At 43.7% G+C, this 12017-nt stretch overlaps 2 protein-coding genes across 3 annotated transcripts in view; one reads left to right on the top strand and one right to left on the bottom strand.

Annotated features, from left to right (window-relative positions):
- Positions 1 to 4229, top strand: part of COLEC12 (collectin subfamily member 12) — a 179009-nt gene extending 174780 nt beyond the window's left edge. Inside the window, exon 10 of the mRNA XM_004421032.3 lies at positions 2217 to 4229. Coding sequence (XP_004421089.1) covers positions 2217 to 2236 — 20 coding nt within the window. The 3' untranslated portion in view covers positions 2237 to 4229. The remainder of the gene's footprint in view (positions 1 to 2216) is intronic.
- LOC147915259 (uncharacterized) overlaps positions 1 to 12017 on the bottom strand; it is a 108725-nt gene that overhangs the window by 55698 nt on the left and 41010 nt on the right. The gene's annotated exons all lie outside the window — the stretch shown is intronic.

Genomic DNA, 12017 nt, shown 5'->3' with positions numbered 1-12017 from the left:
ATTCAATGCAATCCCCATGAAAATACCCATGGCATTTTTCACAGAACTAGAACAAACCATTTTAAATTTGTATGGAACCACAAAAGATACTGAATAGCTGAAGCAATCTTGAAAAAGAAGAACAAAGCTGGAGGTATCACATTCCTTGATTTCAAACTATATTACAAAGCTATAGTAATTAAAACAGTGTGATATTGGCATAAAAACAGACATATAGATCAGTGGAACAGAATAGAGAGCCCAGAAATAAACCATGCATATATGGTCAATTCATCTATGACAAAGGAGCCAGAATATACAATGGAGAAAGGACAGTCTTTTCAATAAATGGTGTTGGGAAAACTAGACAGCCACAGGTAAAAGACTGAAACTGGGCCACTATCTTACACCATACACAAAAATTAACTCAAAATGGATTAAAGACTTGAATTTAAGAATTGAAACCATAAAACTCCTGGAAGAAAACATAGGCAGTAAGCTTCTTGACATTGGTCTTAGCGATGATTTTTTTGCATTTGACACCAAAAGCAAAGGCAACAAAAGCAAAAATAAACAAATGGGACTAGATCAAACTAAAAAGCTTCTGCACAGCAAAGAAAACCATCAACAAAATGAAAAGGCAACCTACTGAATGGGAGAAAATATTTGTAAGTTATATATCTGATAAGGGGTTAACATCCAAAATATATAAAGAACTCATACAAGTCAAAGGCCAAAAAATAAAAAAAATCTGATTTAAAAATGGGAAGAGGATCTGAATAGCCACTTTTCCAAAGAAGACATACAGATAGCCAACAGGTACATGAAAAGATGGTCAACATCACTAATCATCAAGGAACTGCAAATCAAAACGATAGCAGGAGATCACCTCACACCTGTTAGAATGGTCATTATAAAAAAGACAAGAAATAACAAGTGTTGGAGAGGATGTGGAGAAAAAGGAACCCTTGTGCACTGTTAGGGGGAATGTAAATTGTTGCAGCCACTATGGAAAACAGTATGGAAGTTCCTCAAGAAATTAAAAATAGAACTACCATATGATCCAGCAAATCCACTTCTGGGTATTTATCTGAAGAAAACAAAAACATTAACTTGAAAAGATATATGCACCCCCATGTTCATTGCAGCATTATTTACAATGGTAAGACATGGAAGCAACCTAAGTGTCCACTGATGGATGAATGGATAAAATGTGGGGTGTGTGTGTGTGTGTGTGTGTGTATATATGGAATATTACTTAGCCATAAAAAGAAGGAAATCTTGCCATTTGCAACAACATGGATGGACCCTGAGGGCATTATGCTAAGTGAAATAAGTCAGACAGAGAAAGACAAATACCATATGATCTCACTTATATGTGGAATCTAAAAAAAAAAGGAACTCATACAGAGAACAGATAGGTGGTTACCAGAGGCAGGGAGTGGTGGGGTGCGTGAAATGGGTGAAGGGGGTCAAAAGGTACAAACTTCCAGTTATAAAATAAGTCATGGGGATGTAATGTACAGCATGGTGACTATAGTTAATACTGTATTGTATCTTTGAAAGTTGCTAAAAGAGTGAATCTTAAAAGTTCTCATCACAAGAAAAATTTTGTAACCATGTGTGTTAATGGATGTCAAGTAGACTTATTGTGGTGATTATTTCATAATATTTACAAATATCAAATCATTATGTTGTACACATGAAACTAATGTTATATGTCAGTTGTATCTCAATGAAAAAAAATGGTGGTGGTAAACAAAAACCTCAAATATATTTTGCTCAAATTATTTTTGTTAGTAACTGGGGCACAAATTATCCATATATCAATTCAACAGACATATATTGAATACCTTTGATGTGTCAGCCACTGGTCCTAGTGCTAAGGGTCTCAAGATGCATAAGGAACTTACAGCCTTGTCAATTGCAGGGGGAGAACACAAATATCTAAACAAGTAGAGGGTGACAAGTGACCCAGATTTGTCATTTGTTTGCCTTGTTTGGCCATTTGGGATGTAAGTTGGGACTAGGCTTCCCCAAAACAGTCTCCTTCAAAATGAAACTTACCTTTTACTTAATGTGAATAAGGACTTTTGGGCATTTCTTTGAAAAAATAAATATTATTGAATGATATATTTTGGAATCTTTCCTATAAAAATACATGTTCCTTTTTGAATTGTACATTAACATTATTCTTTTAATAAAAACTAATGTCTATCCTTTTTCCTCTCTTTTAGTACTATCATCTGCATTATAATGGACTGTGATGTAATAACTTGAGCAAATTTTCCAGCAGTTCTCAAAGGCAAAGGATACTTCTTTTTGACTGCATCACCTTCTCACCAGATTGAAAAAAAGCACTAAAAACCAATTACTGAAAAAATTGACAGCTGGTGTTCTTTACCATCCAACATTACTCAAGGATCTGTTCATCCTTTTTCCTCTCCTCCTAGATATCCTTGTTTAAGTAAGTACACAGCATGCCCATGTTACACCAGATGGGCAAAAGTCCAGAGAAAAGCAGGCTTAAGAAAACTAACTTTAATTCTTCAGAGGCAAAGCCCCTGATTTTCAGATTTTTCAATGAATGTGTCTATGAATGAACTATCTCAGTCCAATCCTGCCTGCCACAGCCAGGATTGTGTCCCAGCCTCCAGGCTTCCTCCAAGGACTTCTAGCCCTGAGTTTGCAAAGCAAGGATCGCCTGTGCAACTTGGGCGGGAGTCAACCACCAATGAGAGACTTCTGCCAACAAGTCATTCAGACAGGTCATTAAATGGGCTTAACCAAAGGGTCTCGACTTAGTCCTCTTGGCCAGGGATGGAGAATTGTCCTTTGGCCAGTTTTCCAACCTTTGGTGCAGAGTTTGCTGTATTCTTTAATCATCACTCACTGCTGTGACCCACTAAATCATGCCTGGAAGCTGCAGGAAATTATAAGATTGTTAATTCCTGTGCTGTGGAGCAAAGGAGCTAGGCCAGGCCTGACATAAACAAGCACAAAGTGCTGGCTCTATAGTAGCTATAACAGCACCTACTATCTCCAACCCCTATGCAAGGAAACTGAAGATGATGCAGGTTAAAGTTTCCCAAGAACTGGGATTTGAACCCATGGCCACCTAGGTTCCACCCTGCCCTGCTGTCTTCTACACTCCAACAGTGACATTCCCGAGTGCCTGGGCTTTTTGCATTGTATTTTGTTCTTTGCCACAAGAAATCAGTCAAGCCACCAAGATTACCTCTCTCTTTCTAACAGAACCAGGGAGATAATGTAGGAATCCCAATTCTTGCACTTTAGATGAAAGTACTAGACTGATCCCTTCATTATCAATGAGCAAAGAGGCAAAAGTCGACTTGGGCCCAATGCCATGGATGTCCAAAGAGATCCAGTTTGGAGAAACCACCCTAGATTCTAGAGTAGCGAGACCTCTCAGAGTTCTCTGATATAATTAGCATTGAATGAAAGATGGGCTTTGGAGCTAAACAGGCTCAGGTTTGAATCCAGCTCCCTACTTCCTAGCTGTGAGACATATGCAAGCAAACGGCAGACAGCTGTCTCCCCTAATCTCTCTCCTTTTCCTGCCAGGCCCTCTGCGCAAATGCAGAACAGCATTAGTCCAGAAGTGGTTCAGAACTGGCATTGCTTGTCCTGATATCACTGGGGCGAGTTTGCATTGACATTTAGCTCACTGATGATGCAGCCTTTCAAAATACTGGACAGGGGTGACATGGAGAAAAACTAAAATTGTGATATCTCTTCTCAGACCAGTAAATACTGAAAAAAATTCATTTGTACCTCTTTCTGTGTTATCCCTTCCATTAGGTATCAGAGTAGAGGTTCTTCTCAATTTGTAATAATTACAAATTTGGCTGCTGAAATAAAGACCCAAAATAATGGCAGCCTAAGAAAATGGAGGCTTCTTTCCCTCGCACCTAACTATATAAGCATAAGCAGCCGGGGGAGCCACCTTCCTATTTTCTTCTTGCTCTGTCATGCAGAAGCTATCACCCTCATTCGCATGGTCCCAGAGGGCTCAGCACACACCCACATTGCAGGAAGCAGGAGGGAGAGGTGAGGAAAGAAATTAATCCCTTTAAAGGCTGAAATTACATACATCATTTCCACTTACATCTCTTTACCCAAACCTTAGTCAAATAGCCTCACTTAATTGTAAGGGAGGCTGGGAAATACAGTCTTTAGCTGCAAAGTAACAGTCACATGCCATACTAAAAATCCTATTACCATAAAAGGAAGGGAGAATGGATATGGGTGGGAGGGAGCATGAATAAGTAGTTGCACCATCCACAGCTGCCCACACTAATTCTCCTCCTGTACAACATATTTTCCACCTTGCCCTCCTATGGAGACTTTGGTGGACTGAATTACTGGCTCCAATTCCTCACACCTCCCTGTCTCCACCCCTTTGCCACATAACTTGGCTCCATCTCTCTGGGAGTAGAGGACCTTCCTGCCCCTTGGCTTGGGCTCTGCCATGTGACTTGCTTTGGCCCATACTGGTGTATGTGACATGACCAATGGCTTGGGAAGTGCTAGGGTAACTGGGTTTGCCCTCTTGCACGTCTGCCATCACCTTGATGAGGTCTTCCCCTGGGCAGCTACTGCCCCTGAAGCCTGGCTCTCGAATGAACTCATATGGAACAAAGCTGCCCCAGCCAAGACAGACCTGCAGCAAGAAGTAGAGCCAGCCCAACTTTCAGAGCCTGCAGCAGAGCCACCCAGCCAACCCACACGCCTGTGAGAATAAATGCTTAATACGATATATATTCCACTGAGATTTGGGGGTTATTACACAGCATTACTGGAGCAAGAGCTAACTGCTTTGAGTCTTTGGGCTCTAACCCAGTAGCTCTCTATGTGGTTATTTTCTATTTGTCGCTCCAGATCCCTTCTCCACCATTCTCTGGGCTTTGGGAGGCTCCCTTGGTTTCTGGCTTCCAGATGGTTTGGACAGTGAGAGGCACTGGCAGGAGACAGAGAGTGAGTGGGGTATTTATTTCCCTGGCTTCCTCCTTGAAGGTCACCAGGGATAGGCTGTGTCCCTCTCCCAAAGGTCACAGCTCCTGTCAGGTGATCCAGCTCTCTCTCTGGGTCCAGGAACGGCAACTTCCTCTTGCCCCTAGTGATGGCTCATAGCTGCCACTAGCCCCCAGATTCTGCACTATCCTTTTTTGTTTTCCCTAAACCATGTCCACAGCTTTGTCAACTGCCCCTTTATTACACTGTCCTCAATTACCCAGCTTGAGTGTACCATCTTTCTCCTGCTGGACCCTGACTGATACTGCCCCCTACCTGTACCCCACCTCCAGCTCCAGGACGTTTGCTCATCCTATCCCTGGCCTCTACTCTGTCACATAGTATGTCCCCCTCTCCTTTTCATGGGTCCAAACATGACTCCCCTTTCAAGGCACCCCTCCTCTTTCAAGACACTTCCTCCAAAGTAAGTCTCCAGGCCCCAGTGAGCTCTCCCTTCCCTTAATTCCCCCAAGATCCACCATCCACACCACATCATCAACACTCTGTTTCATGCCAAAGCACAGCAGTCTGTAAACTGTGCTCTGGGGATCCCAGGGATCCTGGAAAGGTGCCACAGTGGTTGGGAGGAGGCTATCTACAGAGCAAGTGGAGCTCCAGATCACTACCCAGACAGCTACATATTTATCTCATATATGAGATTTCATTTGAGGTTCACTGTTTTAAAGATTCGAAAACTTTGATGCAGCACACTAGTCTTTAACTAACTTTTTATGCATATAAATCTTATCTACCCAAAATTAATAAAATGAATTTAAATATCTCCAAAATCAAGGAGTCTGTGTTCTCTCTTTGTTGTAGGGGCAGATGAATGATGACTAGATGGAAGGATGGATGGATGTGTGCACAGATGCATGCATGGATGGCCAGGCTCTGGCCCCCATCATAAGCAGTTTCTTCACAGGTTCTGCCCCCTTCCTCATGATCTGTGGGAACGTGTCTTTTTGCTCCTACACAAATCCCACTGGAATCATCTCTCCTGGAACTTCAAACTCTAAAAGGCCAACTAAAGGGGAGCTGAAGGTCAGAAGGGATGTGGGAGAGGCTGGCTGGACTCAGTCACACTGGGCAGCTCCAGATCCCACTTACTGAGACCTGAGGAAAGTGGCACCAGAGGAACACCACAGAAGCCTGATGCTGGGGGAAATCCGGCTCAAACATACAAAAAGCAAGAGTCGTCTGTGGACTTGCAAACATGCACTTAAAAATCTATAATTTTGCCCCCAAAAGAGTTTTCCTAGCTCCAACCTTCTACCATAATGTTCATATATAGTAAAATGAATAAAATAATCACTGTTCTCTTGCTTAATCAGCATATGCAATGGTCATATGTGCTATAGCACTCACACTGCCTTGTTTTTGATGGTGATAACTTGTTTCTAAATAACTATTTGCTATGCCTTCATTTAGATAATAGCTCATGAAAAGAAGCTGTTTTTTCGCCAAAGGTATAGTTTGGGGCCCATTTTATAAAATAGTCTGGATTTCAGGTTCTATAAGATGCCACTTAATTGACGCTCTGCAAAGATGACAACCATTTTATACCAGAACTTCACCTATTTCGACCCTATACCTACAACGTCACTAGGTGAAGTGTACCAGGAGTCCTGAATCAAGAGGCACAATGAATAATGACCACCATCTTCATATAGACCCTGATATTTCTCAAAAAGGAAAAAAAAGCCTAGAAAAATTAGATGATGGATGGATGGATGGATGGATAGATAGATACATAGAGAGGAGATATATACATAGATACATAGAATGAAAGAGAGAGAGAAGGAGCTTGAGGATCAGCTAGGAGAAAGCTGTTAGTGTGTGTGGGGTGGGGGGAGGAGATTAGCCCTGAGCTAACATCTATTGCCAATCCTCCTCTTTATGCTGAGGAAGACTGGCCCTTGGCTAACATCCATGCCCATCTTCCTCTACTTTATATGGGATGCCGTCACAGCATGGCTTGACAAGTGGTGCGTTGGTGCACGCCTGGGATCTGAACCTGTGAACCCTGGGGCCACCAAAGCAGAGCACGCGAACTTAACCACTGTGCCACCAGGCTGGCCCCCTGCTGTTACTTTTTTTAACCAGAATCCATCTTAAAGATTTCTTTCATTGGAAAAAGCACTGCCCTTAAAGTCCACTGAAGTCCTGCACCTGCCCCCACACCTGAGTTTTAGGTTCTGACAGATCAGGAGGAGCTAGCACCACTGCACACACTCTTCTGAGGGAATGAAAAAATCATCTGCTCAAGATCATTTGTGCTCACTTTTCAGCTCTGCAGTATAATGTTTGGAAATTACAGAGACCAAGAAATTACCTTTTCCTGTTTTCATTTTCCATCGCAGGCAACAAAATCACATGCATCGCATTTTCCACAGTCTGCAGTAAGAATTGGCACCTTGGTCAATTGGCCCTGGCATTTGAGATTGCTGCTTTCCTCCTCCTGTGGGGACAATTTCCCTCCCTCTGTAATTCAGCTCGCTGACATGCACCCTGGAACAGTGGGTACCTAATGGGACCAAAGCAGGGAAAGCCAGGAACCCAGCATGTTATCCAAACACAGGTTGGAAATGAACCTCCCTAAGAGCAGATCTGCCAGGGACAGGCTGGTCCTGGCAACCTGAACTCTCGTGGGACAGCATTTGGCACCAGTGGAAAGCAAGCAAGGCTGATCTTCTGTCTGAACATTTGAATGAACTCTGGAGTCTCATCCTTTCTGGTCCAGCCCCTTGCTATTTCTGAGAAATAATCTCCTACTTAGTGTTAGGGATTATGTAAGAAAATACTGCTTCTCATAAGAAAATAAACCAATCCCAAGATTAGCACTTGAAGGATAATGTCCTGGACCACACAGCCTGTTATGTCCCTCAACTTCGCATTCTCCTGGGGCCCTCCCTGATCCCTGCTGTCATTACAGCAGGGAGGGGAGTGCTGCTCCTTCAACACTCACGTCCAAGAATGAACCAAATCCCCTCCTTTCATCCTCTAGGTTAGAAGCTCTGAAGAAGGCTTCACACAAAGGCTAGGGCACAACAGAAGGTGAACAGCCACAGAAAGCAATCCAGCGCTTGCCGTTTGAGGGGTGGGGGGCAGGGACGAGGGTTTCAGGGAAAAGAGGTCTCACCTAGACTCCTCCCTTCCTGGCTCCAGGTTGCCACCAGATGTCACCTTTAAAATCCTCCTTCTAAATGCACCTCTTGGGCACCCAGCCCCTTGAAGTGCCCCTCTCCTGCCTACACAGGTCCAGGGGTCCACCCTGAGAGACACCTGACTCAGGTTATTAACACAGACAGACCTCAGCATTTAGGCAAGATTCCAGCCTCTCCCTACAGGGGTCTGCACCGGAGTAACCAAATCTCAATAAAACCCCAAAGCCATTAATACAAGATACCTAGGAAGGGGTAAGGAGGGAGAAGGCAAACCTCAGTAACAAGGCTGGGAAGGTGATACTTCACCCAAAGAAGCATGTCTCCAAAGGTGGATGCTTAGTCATTGTGGGGAGGAATTTGGGGATAGGAAGTAAAAAGAGGGATGATGTTTATAAAGGGACCATGAGTTTTTTCCTTATCTTTATAGATGTTACTTTCTAAAAGCAGTTTTAGATTTATGGAAAAATTGATCAGAAAGTACAGCGAGCTCCCATATCCCTTCCTCCTTCCCCTCCCCCCACACACTTGGTTTCCTCTGTTATTTACATCTTGTATTTTGTGATACCTTTGTTACAGTTGATGAACCAATATGGATACGTTATTATTAACCAAAGCCCATAGTTTACATTAGGGTTCACTCTCTGTATTGTACATTCTATGGATTTTGACCAATATTTAATGATGTGCCCATCATTACTGGATCATACAGAATTGTTCACTGCCCTAAAAATCCCCTGTGCTCCACCTATAAGTGGACCATGTTTAATGAACAAAATATCAGCATAGGAAATCTGACAAAGTGTTTTGCTAAAATTTGTGTATGTGTATTTTTTTTAAAAAGATCCACCCCGAAATCATATTTGGTAAATTTAATTTCCTTTTTATTGGCAAAATTGACATTACACAAACTCTGAACTCTCAAGAAAAGCCCAGGCTGGTATGGTTGCTCCATGACCCAACTCTACACTTCAAGTCAGCCCTGGGGGGGGTCCAGCTAGCATCTCACACGTATCTCAGAAGCCCTGGCAGGGGAGAGACGAGGCCCCAAAGCAGTCCTCTGGGGCAGAGAAGTGAGAGAGAAGCCACTAGCCTCTTATTCTTTCCCCTCCCATTACTCCTCTCCCTGAGCCATACAGGCCTCCAAAATCTCACCAGTAGAAACAAAGGGAGATTTTTCATATAATGTATTATCATGTGGTGGCTTCCTTTGAGGATCTGTCTTCACCAAGGAAGGGTTGAATATGAAGCTGATGGAAATAGAGCAGACTAGAAGGAAGGACTGTGGCTGGGAGCTGGGAGAGGGAGGAGATGTTAAGTCTCCCCTCTTTTTTTGCCTTTGCCTAGGGGTTTGGGGACATAATGTAATACTTCTCAGAGCTTTTGGATTAATCGCTTATCCTATATATGTGTAGATCACCACGCAACTTCTTAAATCAGACATCTTCACGTCACATCTTTCCAAATGGAGGATGAATGAAACCTTGATACCTACCAGTGTGTTTATAAATACACAGCCCCACACACATCCCCCCCCTTAGCCCTTCAAGTGGGCTAAAACACTCGGAGAGTGACACAGGAAGTCCCCGCATCTTGCCCTTCCTTGCTCCAGAGGCTAGTGGGTCACAGGCACCTGAGAAGTGGCAGCCACAGAGGGTCCTCTCTGGGAGAAACAGCTTCGCCCTAGCTTCAGGGCCCTGGGTCATGCTGCAGTGGCACTGGGAGGTGGGGAGGAAGCTGGCTAGAGAAGGGGACTCTCACCTGCCTTTTATTTAAGACAGTATTTTTTGTTCCTGCTTATAATAAAACTTTTGTTTTTAAGACGAAAAATTTTTCCAAATTGACTCATACATGAAGTTGAGTGGGTCCAACACATATCCGGTATCTCAACTCTTCTGCCCACAAATTGCCACTGGGTAGTCACTCCACCCTCATTTTCACTCCCTATGACATTGCCTGCATTGGCTGTTAGAAATTTCTCAAGCCTTCAGTTCCTCCCTATATTAATCTGCTAGGGGTGCCATAACAAAGTACCACAGACTGGATAGCTTAAACAACAGGAATTAATTTTCTCAAGGTTCTGGAGGCTACACGTCTGAGATCGAGGTGTCAGCAGGTTTGGTTTCTCCTAAGGCCTCTCTTTTTGCCTTGCAGATAGCCATCTTCTTGCTGTGACCTCACATTATCTTCCCTCTGTGTGTATCTGTGTCCTAATCTCCTCCTCTTATAAGGACACCAGGTATATTGAATCTGGGCCCACCTTAATAACCTCAGTTTAACTTAATGACCTCTTTAAAGACCCTATCTCCAAATATAGTCACGTTCTGAGGTACTGGGGGTTAGGACTTCAACATGGGAATTTGGGAGGGGGTGGAGGAGAAGGAAACAATTCAGCCCAGAACACTCCTCATGCTTCCTTCACTCTTCGTAAATCACTGTTCCTCCCACTTTATTAAAAATGTTGAGGTCAATCAAAGTGCACTCTTCAAACTTCCCCCTGCCTATTTTAATATCTCTATGTCTTCACCTATTCATTCCTTCTTTGTCAATAAAGAAGTCCCTCTCACCTGGGCAACAGCCCTCCCATCCCCTGTGCCCCCTGATCCCATCTACACCTGTCCCCAGAACCAACTCTTGCACCACTGGGAGGTACCATCACATTGCCTCCTCCAAGAATATGCCACTTGAAGGAACGCTTCTCTTATATCTTCAGCCTCTCCTCTGCTACTTGTTTTTTCCACTCCCCTGAGTTTATTTCATATCAAAAAAAATTTTTTTAATAAAAGGAAAAATTTTTATAAAAAAGAACTTTCTTCCTCTCCCTTAAACTGCTACGCTTTTCCCCCCACTTCCTGTCACTGACATGCTTCTTAGAATGGCCTAGAACTACAGCCTCCAAATTCTCTCCACCTTCTCAGTCCTTTACTCTTTGCAGACCTGGCTCCCACTCCCAGCGTCCTCTGGAAAAAGCTCTCTCCAAGGTCATCAGTGACCACCTGAGTTTTTGTAGAGATTAAGTTAGAAAATAAAGGTAAGGCCTTTAGAGCCCAGATCCGGCCTAGGCACTCCCAGTTGTTGTTTCTTGTCTACCATCCTGCCCCACCCTTGCTTCCCACCTGCCAGACTGACCAGGCCTTTAAGCCTCCACCTGGGAAATGCCAGGGACAGGGCCACCTGCACTTGCAGAAAGAGCCCAAATGTCCAGGCGTGAGCTCCTCAGAATTCAATGTTTGTGCCGAATGGCCCTTCCCGTACAAGCCCACTGATTGATGAGACAGTTGCTAAGCCAAGCCCCAAAGAGCTGCAGACACAGGTCTGCTTTGATCCCTCCAACCAGTTCTCTCCTGACACACATCCGCAGTGCATATCCTCTCTTTTTTCTAACTCTGGTTGTCCCTTCTTCATGGTCTATTGAGGCATTAAGAGGTCCTTAGGCACCTACGTTGACGTGTTACTTCTTTCCTCATGAACAAAGTTTGTTGTGCACCCTCTTCTTTGCCTTCCTAGGATCTATTTCTTATCCTTTTCCCCAAAGCCAACTCTTCTCCATTTTCCCAGGAAAGTATTTTTGGTTTATTTCCACATTCAAGGTGGCTGGGAACTTTATACAATAACTGAAGTCTCATGCAGTCCTGCGGAAAAAAGCAGAGGAACAAACGGGGATCTGCTTCTATTATCAAGTGGCCTGAGGTCCATAGCAGGGCAAGAAGTCCAGAATTTCTAAATCCTTAGCCAGCTTCCCCAGGTGGAACACTCTTTACCCACACCTCCAGCCAATGAAATTGGGGCCTCCTTATAAATTCTGCCTCAGATGCTACGTTCTCTGTAAAGATCCCAATCAGA

The sequence above is a fragment of the Ceratotherium simum genome, chromosome 14 (genome assembly GCF_057802395.1).
Source record: "Ceratotherium simum simum isolate JZ-2026a chromosome 14, ASM5780239v1, whole genome shotgun sequence".
Lineage (NCBI taxonomy): Eukaryota > Metazoa > Chordata > Mammalia > Perissodactyla > Rhinocerotidae > Ceratotherium > Ceratotherium simum.
This window is presented reverse-complemented; position numbering and strand designations above follow the sequence as displayed.